The sequence below is a fragment of the Notolepis coatsorum genome (genome assembly GCF_963971535.1).
Source record: "Notolepis coatsorum genome assembly, chromosome: 4".
Classification (NCBI taxonomy): domain Eukaryota; kingdom Metazoa; phylum Chordata; class Actinopteri; order Aulopiformes; family Paralepididae; genus Notolepis; species Notolepis coatsorum.
In genome coordinates this window covers 87,764,055-87,778,929 of record NC_140168.1, presented here as the reverse complement: position 1 = coordinate 87,778,929, position 14,875 = coordinate 87,764,055, and the positions used below count along the sequence as shown (strand labels likewise).

Genomic DNA, 14,875 nt, shown 5'->3' with positions numbered 1-14,875 from the left:
GCGCACTGGGCGTGTCAACACGCAATTGTCATTTAATAATAAACACATATCACCGCGGCGCACAGCAAGTTTCAATTTCAGTTCCTGGCATTTTTAACCAGTGGAGAAAGGTAAGAGATCTTACCTATCGTTTTTCTTATATGAATTATTCTACGTTAATAAAACATACCTGGTGATCAACTACAGTTTGCTGTAAACATTATGATACGTGTGTAGTGTTATGATAACGACGGGAGGACGGCTGCTGCAGCAGTGGATTTGCGAAATAGCATGCAGCTGCAGAGCCGCAGAGCCAGTGGCTCTTTCAGGTCTGGTCACAGGCCCGCTCAACAGCGCCCCCCCCCCACCAAACGGCTGAACGACCTGAAAGAGCCACTGGCTCTGCGGCTCTGCAGCTACATATGCTTCTAGCAAAATCCAGCCCCGCTGTTTGCAATGGGAGCAGCACGGAGTCTCGACTCGGGACTTATTTTATTTGGAATATAATGACTTTATACGCAAAAGTAGCCTAGTTTTAAGTTAAAATATTATAAATCTACATGCCTTGAGGATGTCATTCTTTATATAGCCTGCCTATCAGGCAAAAAAAATTATTCTAACGGAAACACTGATACCGTGATATATACCGTTACCGTCTATGCTTCAAATTATACCGTGATATAAATTTTAGACCATACCGTCCACCCCTAATTGACCACATATTCTTTATCTAGAAGAAAGGTTATAAAGAATATCTGCCCCTCGTCAGACGGGACCCCTCGGGTTCTAAAGTCAAGATTCCACTTGTCTGGATATTCTTTTAGGAATCTTAAGTCACAGGCACAACACATTTATATCTCTACTAATTTAACAGATTATAGGGTTTTTCTTAGTGTTTTTTTTATGGGGTATGGTTTAATTTTCAGGGCTTTTTTATATATATTTTTTTAAACATAGCTGAAGAAATGTATACAAAGATCCAACAAAGGATACAATTGCCCCCCCCCCTCTACTCCTCCTCCTCCTTGGAGCTTGTAAGATGGAGGACATAATGCAGAGCCTTAGATTTCAGATTCACTCCCTGTGATCAAATGGCTACGGACAGGCCCAGTGCTTTGTAACGGTCGGCTCCTCTGCACGTCCCCTGAAACCGCCAGCTTTCAGACGTGTGGCGAGCGAGAGCCCTGTGCTTCCTTCTCATGGAGGAAGAAAACCCCCCGGCTCTCTGTCACCTTCCTTTTGTGTGTGTGTGGGGGGAGGTGGAGTAATGGTGGAGGAGAATAAATGGAGATATATGGATATAAAGACCTTGTTATCGGGTAAATATTGCGTTGCATGGCGTCTAGGCTCAGCCGGCCTGCAGAATGGAGGGTGGCGTGTTCTCCAGGCGTAGTAGGTGGGTGGGCCCTCTTTCTCTTTCTCTCTCTCTCTCTCTCTCTCTCTCTCTCTCTCTCTCTCTCCCCTCTGAGCCTCCCATGTGTTGCCGACTCACAGAATGTGTAGAATGAACTCCCCGCCCCTCCCCCAACCACCGCTTCCTGCTGGAATGCACCCCACCCTTTCCTGAATGGCCCGGGATACCATTGGCCGCTCCCCCGGAGACGGACAGGCAGAGCATCCAGCCGTGTGGCTGGCTGCTCTCGGCTTCCGGGGGGGGGGGGGGGGGGGGGGGGCGGGTGAACTCTCGCGTTGGCTCTGGAGCAGCCAATGACTGGGATTGGAGATTGCAGGGAGGCCACGTGGTTGGTCGGTTGGCGGAGTGGGGGCAGGCAGTCAGGCGGCCTGATTGGTTAGAAAGGGGGGTTGAGCTGTTGGGTAGGGGGTTGTGTTTGACTGAGCTGGTTGGAGGTCTTGGTAGGTTCAGCTTAGAGTCCCCCCTCACCCGCATCACCTCCATGAATTCAAATCCTGTGGTTGCCAGATTTGGGCACGTTGCCACTTGCCAGGTTGGTTTAGCTTTTCCATTGGGTTTGTTTTCTAATAAAAGTACAATTTTCCCAGCTTGTTGCTCTAGACTCCAGAGTTAATAAACAGGGGGTTGGAAATCTTTAATGAATGTAATTCAGACCTAATTGTAAACTGATGTCTACATCATGCGGTTGCAATTTTTTTTGCACAGTACTGTAGTTTAAAAGTTGATGTGTTATGGTTTTTAAACTACAGTACTGTGCAAAAAAAAGAACTTATGTTTTAACGCTACCGTATTTATCTGGGCAGGAAGTGTTTATTTGCTCAGAGAAAAATGAATACAAATAAACATTAATACATCAAAATAAAATAAAAATGTATTGCGTTTTCAAGAAGTTAACATTGTGAGAGGGCTAAAAACATAATTCCATGTAGTTTAAATGGATTTGTTTGATTTGTTCAATTCTACCATCGGCACACCTGGTTCAGCCAATCCAATAAGTCATTAAGTTGTACCAGTTAAGTTTAAGCTCGGCCAGTGGTCTGTATCCGCTTCCATTAATCTTTGCTAGGCTAGCTTGCAGCTTTCTACTGAGGAAATTGGTATCCATCTTCTTTGTCTGACTGGAGAAGACTTAAGTGCATTTCCCATAATGGGAATAATTGGCCTGTTCCTTTAAGTAACTCTACATGCCCCAATTAGTCTATGCAAATTATATTTGCCATTCATAAATATCTGTAGAACTGAGGGTACGTTGTTATCCTACGGTTTGCAAGTAGGCAGAGGAGAACTAGGGTGTTCCATTTGCTTCTCTCATCCCTCTCCGGTCTTCCTTTTTTAAGTGGGTATTATAAGGTAGGGCTGGACGCTATGGTCTAAAATTTATATCACGGTAGGGCTGGACGGTATGGTCTAACATTTATATCACGGTATCATTTGAAGCATAGACGGTAACGGTATATATCACGGTATATTCATTTATCTTAAAATGTCTATATAAATGCTTCTGAAGGGGTAAAACACTGGCAGATATTACTGTACTCTTGTATTACTAGGACATATTTCACATAGTACAGAGGTATTTTAAGAACATTTATTGTGCAAAACTGCAATAGAAAAATGCAAAACCTTTTCTCAAGTTACTTCCATCTCTGAAAAACACTTTTTTCATGAAATACAATCAAATCAAGCGGCACAAAGTGAAAATAAAAACTACAGCAGGACAGGAGGTTTCTTTCCCTCAAACAACTCAAACACAATACAACTCCAACATAACTTAACTTTAGTGTACATGTTTGACAACGGAGAGAGAGCGAGAGAGCGTGATGTTTGAGCTTCCTAAGATGCTGTAGGTGATGTCACACCAGGATTGTCAACACAGTTGGAAACGGGAGCAGCCCCGTTGTCGAGCCTAGTCAATATAACCCCCCACCCCCCCCTTTCCTCACTAATGGAACTGGTGCCGCAGAGTCACGTTAGAACGTTAGCTTAGCGGCTAACGTTAGCCCGTTGCTGTGCTAAAGCAAGTCTCCTCTCAGCCTCCTTAGCCAAATTGAAATGCCCAAACTATATGGCGAGGTCCGTGAACAAGTGGAGAAAAACTCTGTACAATTAAACACTTATGTAATGACTACTGCAAACGTTGAGTGAATCGTCAAGTAACGCTAACGCCATTGCTACTGCTGTGACTAGCTGCTCTAGTCTACCGGTCACAAGGTATAGTCAAAATCCATACCGTAGCGCAAATTCATACCGTTTATACCGTCCACCCCTATGATAAGGGAATGGGAACTGAACACACCTTGGAGGCTGTCCCATTATGTGCCCTTGATCACTGTACAGTACACGCTTGGGCACTTGGTAGGGATGGGTACCGAATCCGGTACTTTTAAGGATATCGACGAGTACCGATTCACGTGAGATCCACCAGTGCCACATTTCGGTAATGTAAAGTCCAATGATGTCAACGTTTTGTTTACCACGAAACCATGGAGTGTGCCGCACGTCAACGTTCATGCGCACAATACACGCTTACCTAAGATTTGACTTGGTTCAACAACAACAAAGCAGTTGTTCAGCATCTTCAGGTATATTTATTTAAATATATAGATGTGTACCTTTTTTTAGTTCCGCAGAATAGTTCATTGCTGCTAGAGTGGTTTGTTTAATCGTTTTATACTTGTTACTTTGTAAAACATAATCCAAAAACCGATCGATGACACGTGCGAAAAACATGATCCAATTCTCAGCGGCGTTCTCACACACAGCTGCTGGCTGCTGCAGCAGTGCACGCCTTGCCCCCCCCCCCCTCACAGACACGTCATGTCAACAAATGCTCAGTCGAGTTGAGTGCAGCTCCTCTTTCAACATAACGAGCATTAAACAAAATGGCCCAGTCAACTATTCACTTTAGTTTAATGCAGTGTTTCTCAAAGTGGGGGGCGCGCCCCCCAGGGGGGCGCAGAGGCATGACAGGGGGGGCCTTGAGATTTATAAAAAAATATATATATATATTTTTTTTTGATTCCAGAAAATTATCACTAAAGTGCTATCTGTTGCAGCTGCACTGTTCTCCATGAAAATACCATTTCTCAAAATCTGAAAATCTTTATTTAATAAAACACAGAAAAGGATCACCAAGTTACTCTGGATAAAAAAAAACTTTACAGACAACATTGAGACAAAGCTTCCTGACACATCTCCATCCAAACTCTTGGAAGAACTCTTTGAAATCTCATCTGATACCACCTAGAGCGCTAGTTTCAGAGTGTGGTGCTGAGTACCAAGTAGGGCTGGGCGATATGACGATATTATATAAATATCGGGTACAGTTCATTAACGATACACTTTTTCAACGTATCGTGGATATCGTGATGTTTTGCCCAAGAGGATTGTGTCGCGTCAATCTGTCCACACGTTACTCGTTCATATCTCAGCCCGTGCTGAGATATGCCCATTCCGCGGTCTGTTAATAAAGTTTTCAATCAGACAGATGTATGGAAAGGCTTTTATTATAACATTCGTTGTAGTAAAATCATTATGCCTCATTTAGTCATCCTGTTGACCACTGGTCTCCTACTCGACGGCCGCGGGGAGCTAACGTTAGTAGCTTTGTTGACGTTGTTCAGCCACAGGACATTCAGGAAGTAAAAAACTAGGAGCTTGCCGATTGGTGCTAAGAACAGCAGGGCGGGTGCAAGCGCTGTGACGTAATTGGCAGACTCGACTGTCAATCAAAATTATATGTTTCCGTCAGAATGAATGAGTGAAGACTTTGTTAAAGGGTTGCAGAATGGGTACAATACAGTACAGGAGGATGAAGACCAGAAAAAGACTTTCGACTTTTTTACATAAGGGTCCTCCATTTTCAATTCATCAAAACATTTAGACATACATATATACAGTAGTTTCATTAAAATGCTATTGATTGATTGATTGATTGATTTAAAACTTTATTAACATATTGCAGAATGGGTACAGTACAGCTCAATACATACAATTGTTAAGGGGATGCAGACCAGATAAAGACTTTAGTCTTGTTTACATCAGGGTCCCCCATTTTCAATTCATCATATTTCATATCTAAATCATATAATATCTCATTGCTAAATATATGCAATATATAATCTAATAATCTAAATCTAATATATAATATAAAAATGCTAAATGCATGGGTATTTTATTTTGTCTTTAATGTTAGCTTGCAAAATCAAATACTGTCTTGGTAAGCCTCATAATGAATTGTTTGGGGTAAAAAAAGAAAAACATTGTGATGTGTATAGTGTATCGCCGAAAGGTCAGAAAATATCGTGATATCATATTTAGGCCATATCGCCCAGCCCTAGTACCAAGTATCTCATCTCATCTCATGGCCCACCGAGTATCTCATGATGCAGCAGTTAAGGTGTTGATACCATTCAGCACCACATACAGTATCTGTGTGAAGCTGGCTTTTCATCTATGACAGCTCTGAAAACAAAATATAGGGCCAATTTGAAAGGTCACGTTATTGGTGTTATTTCAATCAATTTAAACATGGCCCATTTCATGACTATTTTGTTGAGGGGGGGGGGGGGGGGGGGCAAAATATTTTGGTCCGCCAAAGGGGGGCCTGACAGAAAAAGTTTGAGAAGCACTAGTTTAATGCATGAAGCGTTGTCTAACGTTATCTCGCTGGCTAGCTACCGATAGCTCCTGATATCAACGTCTGATATAATAATTTTGGCATTAGTTTTCGCAGTTGTTGGATAGCGTTGGCTAACTAGCTATCGTTCCGTGCGCTAACGTTAGCTACCTAGCTAACGTTACTGTTTAAACAAAATGACCCAGTAAAATATTCACTTTAGTTTAATGCATGAGGCGTTGTTTAACGTTATCTCGCTGGCTAGCTACCGATAGCTCCTGATATCAACATCTGATATAATCATTTTGGCATTAGTTTTCGCAGTTGTTGGATAGCGTTGGCTAGGGGTGGACGGTATAAACGGTATACGGTATAAACGGTATAAATTTGCTCTACGGTATGGATTTTGACTATACCGTGTAACCGGTAGGGCAGCTCTAAAATAGCAATGACGTCATGTAACCACAGCGCGACTATTTCAATCGCATTTGCCCCTAAAAATAGATAGAATTAGTCATAGATAATAGATAAGTGCAAACTGGAAAAGGTTATTTAGGAGGCTTCGCGCAGTGGGCGTGTCAACACGCAATTGTCATTTCATAATAAACACATATCACCGCGGCGCACAGCAAGTTTCAATTTCAGTTCCTGGCATTTTTAACCAGTGGAGAAAGGTAAGGGATTTCACTATCGTTTTTCTTATATGAATTATTCTACGTTAATAAAACATACCTGGTGATCAACTACAGTTTGCTGTAAACATTATGATGTGTGTAGTGTTATGATAACGACGGCTGCAGCGGGTGGACGTCCTGCTCCCATTGCAAACAGCGGGGCTGGATTTTGCTAGAAGCATATGCAGCTGCAGAGCCGCTGAACCAGGGGCGCTTTTAGGTCTGGTCACAGGCCTGCTCAACAGCGCCCCCCCACCCAACGGCTGAATTGTGACCAGACCTGAAAGCGCCCATGGCTCTGCGGCTCTGCAGCTACATAATGCTTCTAGCAAAATCCAGCCCCGCTGTTTGCAATGGGAGCAGGACGGAGTCTCGACTCGGGACTTATTTTATTTGGAATATAATGACTTTATACGCAAAAGTAGCCTAGTTTTAAGTTAAAATATTATAAATCTACATGCCTTGAGGATGTCATTCTTTATATAGCCTGCCTATCAGGCAAAAAAAATTATTCTAACGGAAACACTGATACCGTGATATATACCGTTACCGTCTATGCTTCAAATTATACCGTGATATAAATTTTAGACCATACCGTCCACCCCTAGCGTTGGCTAACTAGCTATCGTTGTTCTTGTATTTTTCTGACATGGGGGCTCAACAATAAATGACTATCAGAAATGTCTAGTTGCATGTTGTTATTCTAACCAGCTTAGTTCTGTTGCATTTCCTATTTATTTAAACTATAAATTGAGCAGGTATCGATAAGGGAATCGATAAAGAATTGAATCGATAAGCAGAATCGATAATGGAATCTTATCGATAAAATCCTATCAATTCCCATCCCTAGGTATGTTGTGCTTTTATTTTTTCTCCGATCAGCTGTGAGACTCCGCGGTCCGCCGGAAAAGGTTGGCGTGTGTCTTTTGGTTAACATTATTGGGCGAACAAGAAAACTAAAGAACTGCAAAATTGTAATGGCCCTGCTGTGTTATACATTTAATTAATTCATCATGGTTTTGTTTTAGGGACATATAGGCTGTAGTAAACAGGAGAGGAGGAGGGGAGAGCAGAGTGCAGATGTCAGTACGCGCTGTTGTTATTCTGTCCGCTTGTCATCTGAGACGTATTCACCGTATGGCTGGATGTACCGCACCGTGACGGCCGTACCGTAAATTCGCGGGACGAATACACGTACCGTTACACCCCTAATTGTGACATCATGAATGGTGTTTGTTAAAGGAACATGCCAACTTTTTGGGAAATTGGCTTATTTGCCATCTACCCTGGAGTTAGACAGCAGATGCATACCCTTTTCTTCTCTGTGCATGCATTAGGCTTAGGGAACAGCCGCTCCGTTAGCCTAGCTTAGCGTCATTCACTGGAAGTAGGTGTGCCAGTGTAGCCTAGTTCCCAACAGTTAAAGCTAACTGTTTTATATACTGTCTTTAAGTGTGTGGGTGTAGTAGTACAGGTAGCTAAAAGGCCATGTATCTGCTTCCCAAAATGTTGGCCTGTTCCTTTAATGCAAATATAAACCCAGCAAGCTTGTTGATTTGTCTGCTGTTAGCGAGTCCACATCAAGCTTTGCGCGGCTATTAATAGTGGCATTACTACAATACGTTTATTTGAAATGGGGACAGGGGAACAAACCATTCTGATTCATCACATTTGAGAGCGGAGAGCAGCCTGTTTACCGGTGCTATGAATACTGCAACTGATGGGAGACCAGTGACTGTTTCATCCTCTCTTCCGTTTATTGAACCAATTACAAATAAATGGAAGAGCCTGAAGGGGGGGGGGGACAGTTTCAGTTCTGAGGCGAGCGCCTCGGTCCTGACCTGACGCACCTGTGTGTGTGGGGGGGGGGGGGGTGACATCTACGTAAAGAGAAGCTGAAAGGGAGAAGAAATGAAATGCCCCTGTGATATTTTAAGCTGATGTGGCACCAGCTAAACAAACCGGTTATCGATGTTAGAAGTTTGTGCTTGTGGGTCCTACAAAAGTGGACTGGAAGAATGCCAAACATAATCGGCAACCTTTTTTTTTCTCTTACAGAACGGTAACGTTAGATCTGCGCAATCCACGACTGAAGGGGGGTTTATGAAGGTGTGTCCCAATTAGCTTTTATATTTCTCCATGCACTCATACCTATTGGCAGCGGTGTAAAGTACTTGAGTAATGGTACTTTGTTACAATACTTAAGTACTGTTTTTGGGGATTTGTGCTTTACTCAAGTATTATTAGGTTTGTATACTTGTACTTCTACTCCATTACATTTCAGAGAAAAAAAAAATACTTTTTACTCGTATTTAAATGCAGACCTACAAAGTATAAATCTTGCCGGTCCAACCATTTTAATTCGTGTATTTGTTTCTCTGGCTGAACTAACGTTAACGTTATTAATCCTGCGGCCGCGCTTTATTTAAAAACAGCCAATCATATCCCTATCAATGGAAAATTAACCCGCCCATGCTGATTGGTCTGCTGATTGGTCCTTGTGCAAGACTAGAAAGTGGGGATCTTTGATTAAACACCTGCTATCAGAAGAATAGACAGTCAGAAAGAAAGTGTTTAAAAGTAGAAACTTTTTGACTTAGTAGAAGTAGAAATTTTTTTTAAGCCAGATACTGACTTTTTTGAGACTGTACCCATACTTTCACTTAAGTATAATTTCTGGGTACTTTTTCACACCCCTGCCTATTGGGCACTCATACCTATTTGCACACTATAGGCAAATTTACATTCTACGTCGCCAAAGTATGTACACTACATACCCAAGCATACTCGGCCCAGTGTAGAGAAATGGGATTTATATATATATAAGTTTAGCCATGAAGCCAGGACGTTTATTTGTCTATTTATTTCTATGCTGTGTTGTGTGGACGCCTACTGTACATGAGTAGGGCGAGTAACCTACATGACATTACTGCTTTTTATCCATTGATTCATAATAAAGTAGTTATCTTGAAATAATATAACCCACCAGTTACTATGACAGTTTATGGACTGTCGGTATTGTTAAAGCTAATTAGCCTAATCCATCTAAAAATTATAACTTATAGTAGGTTACACACACACAGAGAGAGAGAGAGAATAGCTTATAGCAGACTTAATGATTTTAGAACATCACATCGCTGCAGCCCTAGTCACAACAGTTATAGAGGTCTGTTGCTACCACGTTGTATTGGCTGGGTAGTGTTTTGGTGATATTTCATTTAATACCCATCTCTACACTACTGACAACAGGGTTAAAATGCTGCCGTTGCAGACCTGGTAGAGAATTGATCGTCACCTTTACACTCCTTTCACCTGTGATCATGTTGGCACTACAGGGAGAAAGTGATCATGTTGGCACTACAGGGAGAAAGCCTGCGAAATCATTGGATCCCCTAGCACTAGCTTGAGCGACGCAAACATTTATAAGAACAACATAATTCACCTGTTGGATGTTTCCTTTATCCCAGAATAGGGCTGGGCGATATGGCCAAAAATGATATCGCGATAACGATATCTAATATCACTCGGTATTGTTATAAGTATAAACATTTTTTTTTTTTTTTTTTTTTAAACATATGTATGTTTATTTTGCAGCAATTCTTTGTCGTTGCCGCCATCTGTAGTGTTACATCCCCTCACACTCCAGTTCTCAGGCTACAGCTGGTTTGAAAGCGAAAGTAAACCGGCTTCTCTGCTGGCTGTGGCTCCAGGGGAGTTGAACAGTTCTGGCTCTGTTAGTTTATTTTTTTTTTATACTGGAGACTAGCTCTGCTAGCACACATAGCCTACTGTGTACAGATGGTTTCAAACTGTATTTTAAATTAGAAAGCAAACAAAATAAATGGACAAGCGAAAAATAAATCTCAATTTGGTCAGTATTGTCATTTGGACAAGCAAAGCCATTACTTTAAGTTGCAGGCAAGAAGGACAAGTCTGTCCACTGTCTCTGGTTTTAAAACTGCCCTGTTGCAGGTCACAAAAAAAAAAGAGAATTTTTTTCCCCCCATATCCATTATTAAAATATATCGCGATAATTATCGTTATATCGCCCAGCCATATCCCAGAATACCCAGATTGGCTTATGTGTCCCAATTGATTACATGGCTTATATGTCCCTCCTTTTATTACATTTCTTCGAAGCCTAATAATATTTATTGAAACGATCACATGGCCATCTTTTAGTAGACCTAGTTTCCTCCTCTGCAACATTAGGTTGATGTGAAATGATTGATTACACGGCATATAGCCTCGCTATTGTTCAAAGTAATATCAACATTAACACTATGAAGAACGAGTAGTAATATGATGTAATCGCACTACATATAATTTAGTAATATGTAATGTATTTACCTTTTTGAAAGTAACTTGCCCAACACTGGCTGGGATTAACTTTTGGTTTTGTTTTCACACCGATCCTCGCTTGGGTCTAGATGTTTGCTGTACAATGTTGCCAAAAAGCCTGTTTTGGGGAGATATTTTTATTATATAAATGTGCTATTTCTAAAGACTAGAGCTATACTAGTCTGTTAAGTGATATTGAGGTAGATATTCTCTTAGGAGGTGCTAGTGTTCTGGTAGTGATATTGAGGTAGAGCTTCTCTCAGGAGGTGCTAGGTTCAATATGGGGGGCGAGTATATTCAAAAGCCCTTGGATATGGAAAATCATAAGTCGATAATTCAATCAATGTTTATCATATTGGGCCTGAATTTTTGTGGAAAGTGACATTTCAGAAATCTTGACACTTTAGCATTGTTTTAGACTGTGAAATTTGAAACTATCACAGTTGGATGGTATTTGATATGAATCGCTTTTTATTTCCCAGCCCTAGTTCAATGGTAGGGCCTGGCGATTTAAAGGAAAATGGACAGACATTATGAATCTCTTCCTGGCCTAATTCTGCCCACATCAATATGTTGGGTAAATGTACAGCAGAGGCCATTTCAACAACCAATCGCATGTTGAAAGACAAACATTACAAACGGGTTGACATGAGGTCCAACACAATGGGAGAATGTGATGTCTGTGCTCTGGTGTTTTTATTAAAAAGTAAATTATTCATACTATAATGTACTACGATATGGATTTGAGGTCATATCTCCCAAGCACCTATGTCTCCCCATAGAAAATACTTTTATTTGAGCCACAATATCACTGACTCGCTACAGATTAATCCCCTTGTTTCCCTGCGTGCATGCGCTACGGTGTACTTTGCCCGCCCCGGCCGCCACCTTTACCACAGATGAACATGTGTGAAACACTTAGATTATTGGCTCTGAAATAAAATCGGATGAATTGACTTCTAGACGTCACGGGTAGGTTGCAAACCCCCCCCAAATGGCCCATAAACGACCAATGAAAAGGGTTGTATCTTCATACCGCATGGAACAGAATAGAATAGAATAGAAATACTTTATTCATCCCGAGGGAAGTTTGGCACTACAAATCGCTCACAGTAAACGGCAAACATTTAGGTAGACAAAAACAAAGTGTCACGAATACGAATAAAAATAAGCCTAAGAATAAAATATGGTCCCGGATATACATTTCTTGTTACATTCTAATATAAATGTCCTATGTTACATTCTAATGTAAAATATCCAGAATATATAGTAAGTGTAAAATTGTACTATGTCCGTCTAAAAGTAAAAGTCCAGGAAGATGGTACTGTCACCCTGTGCTCAGTGATTCAGTGAGGCACAGTGATGCGTTATAGAGTCTGATGGCTGTCGGAATGAAGGACTTCCTGTGCCGTTCAGTGCTACATCTTGGGAGTCTTAGTCTAGCACTGAACGTGCTACTTCCACTTGGATTAATGGTTTCTGAATATGACCAGAGGACTATAGATGGAGAATTTGGACGGTGATTCACGGGTAGCGTGGGAAACCAACCCCCCCCAAGTAAGGGCACCCTAAACGATGAAAGATGTGCGAGGTGTAAAATAAAATTGAATGTATCTAGACGTTGGGGAAAGTGTTTTTCTGTGTTAGACTCCTCAGGCTGTATGTGGCGACTGAGGAAAGACGATGCATGTGTGTGTGTGTGTGTGTGTATCCCGGTTTGTGTGTGCCGCTCCAATTGCATGTCCAGTTTGTTGCATGCTGAATAAAGACCCCCTAAAGAGGTCCTGCATTATTATTATTATTATTATGTATAACCAGACCTCTCTTTCGCTTTCTCTCTCTTGTCTCTCTCTCAGGTGCTGGACGGCATGCTAGCCCAGTATGGAGGAGTGGAAAACTGTGAACAAGGTACATGTAGAGACTAGTTGCTTTATTATCTATTAACCCCTTATGCTGAGGGCACATTTTGCATTAAATGCCAGACTATTGCATACCCAAAGTCATTTGCGATTTATTACTTGAACCACTTATAGCGCATGCATGAGTCTGGTCTCTTTTTGAAAGGAAACATTCTCAACTTTCTTCCACAACAGGAGAGGAATCACTGAGTGCTAATCTAATAGTTAGAGGTTCGAACACACTGAGATAAAATAAAAGTTACTCATGTTTTGTTTACTTGTTGGGTTGTTGCCAGATGCCTGTTTTTGAGGTACAGCTGAGAGATAGGAGCTGGAAAACATAATGGTTCCATAGCCTGAAGTCTGATCTACAGTACAGGTCCAGGTTTATAACAATCCCATGGAAAATTAGTGTTTTACAGATGTCTTTGTAATCCTTGTATCGGTAATAATTCGTCCAAAAGGGCGGACCGCTCATTCATTTGGACAGCAAGGGAGGAATTCTCCAAACAAACAAATTCTTCGTCGTCTTCTCTCCCTTTACCGTAGGAATCAGCCCCTCATGTAAGATATCGTTGGCTCCAGAATTTCATTGGCTACTAAGGTGGTCATCATTTTTGCCATCAGCGGTGACTGATCCATTCAGGACCCGGCCAAACCGGACGTGGTCACTTGTCCGAATGGCTTGTCAAAATTACGCTCGTCGGATGTTTCGTCTTGTAACTCGAGATTGGATGCACGCAATATGTCGAGTAGGGTGACGATCGAAAGGTGGCAAATTCAACTTTCCAACAATGTATTGCTTGACCGGCAAAAGTACAGAGCTAGGCCGACAGACGAGGGCAAAGATCAGGTTAAGATAATTTATAAATGTTTTGCTTCAAACACCCTCAGTGGAATTGCATTGGTAGAGGAGCGGCTCCGACCCAAGTTCTATTTCCTGTCGGCGACTTTACATTAACCCTTTCACTTCCACACTACCGAATGGTTAACCCTTTCACTGCCACACAATAGAATGTTAACCCTTTCACTACTACACTACAGACGGTTAACCCTTTCACAACCACACTACAGACGGTTAACCCACAACCACACTACAGAAGGTAAACCCTTTCACTACCACACTACAAACCGCCTGTAGTGTGGTAGTGAAAGGGTTTACACTGCAGCAGGAGATTAACCTGGGGTTCATTTATAATGTTTCATGTTGTCAAGTTGAAACTCGTCTATAGACATAACATCCATATTAATATGCAGAAGATGGACAACGTAATTTAACGGCATAACATTAACTTAACAGTGATGAACATTAACTTAACCGTGACGAACATTAACTTAACCGTGACGAACATTAACTTAACCGTGACGAACATTAACTTAACCCTGACGAACATTAACTTAACCGTGACGAACATTAACTTAACCGTGACTAACATTAACTTAACCGTGACTAACATTAACCAGGGTTTGTACGAGTGCTGGAAATCCTTAAATGCTTGTATTGCAATGTGGTGTTTTCAAGGTTTGAAAAGTGCTTGAATTGTGTATAAAGTGCTGGAAAGTTATTGAAATTGTAATTGCACTGTATACTTTAATAATAAATCGCTATCTGACTGAATAGTTTGGTTTTTAGATAAAGAAATTAAATTCGGAGAGCGCCTAATTGCTTTCGCCTTTCACGCAAAATGAAGGAGTCCTCTCTCGAGCCTCGCCCGCCCCTCCTGAAAGCTTGCTTTAATCCCAGTAACGTTAGCAAACTTCTTATTTTATTTTTTAACGTTAGCGAGCTAGCGTTGCCACAGATGGCTATGTTTATTGTTAATGTTGACGACAACGCGACACCGTATATTAAGGTGAGTTAATAAATTCACTCTGAAAATTTGCTCCGCTCTGATAAACTGACTCTTCGGTCAGTGTCCAGTCTGCACAACTTGAGGTGCGCTCGCTCTGA

General features: G+C 41.5%; 1 protein-coding gene across 2 annotated transcripts in view; it reads left to right on the top strand.

Annotated features, from left to right (window-relative positions):
• igf2bp3 (insulin-like growth factor 2 mRNA binding protein 3) overlaps positions 1-14,875 on the top strand; it is an 84,278-nt gene that overhangs the window by 16,845 nt on the left and 52,558 nt on the right. The window contains exons 4-5 of one of the 2 annotated variants that reach the window (XM_084312212.1): positions 8,744-8,794; positions 12,883-12,934. In XM_084312212.1, the coding sequence (XP_084168338.1) occupies positions 8,744-8,794; positions 12,883-12,934 (103 nt within the window). The remainder of the gene's footprint in view (positions 1-8,743; positions 8,795-12,882; positions 12,935-14,875) is intronic. The other variant, XM_084312213.1, reaches the window with a different exon arrangement.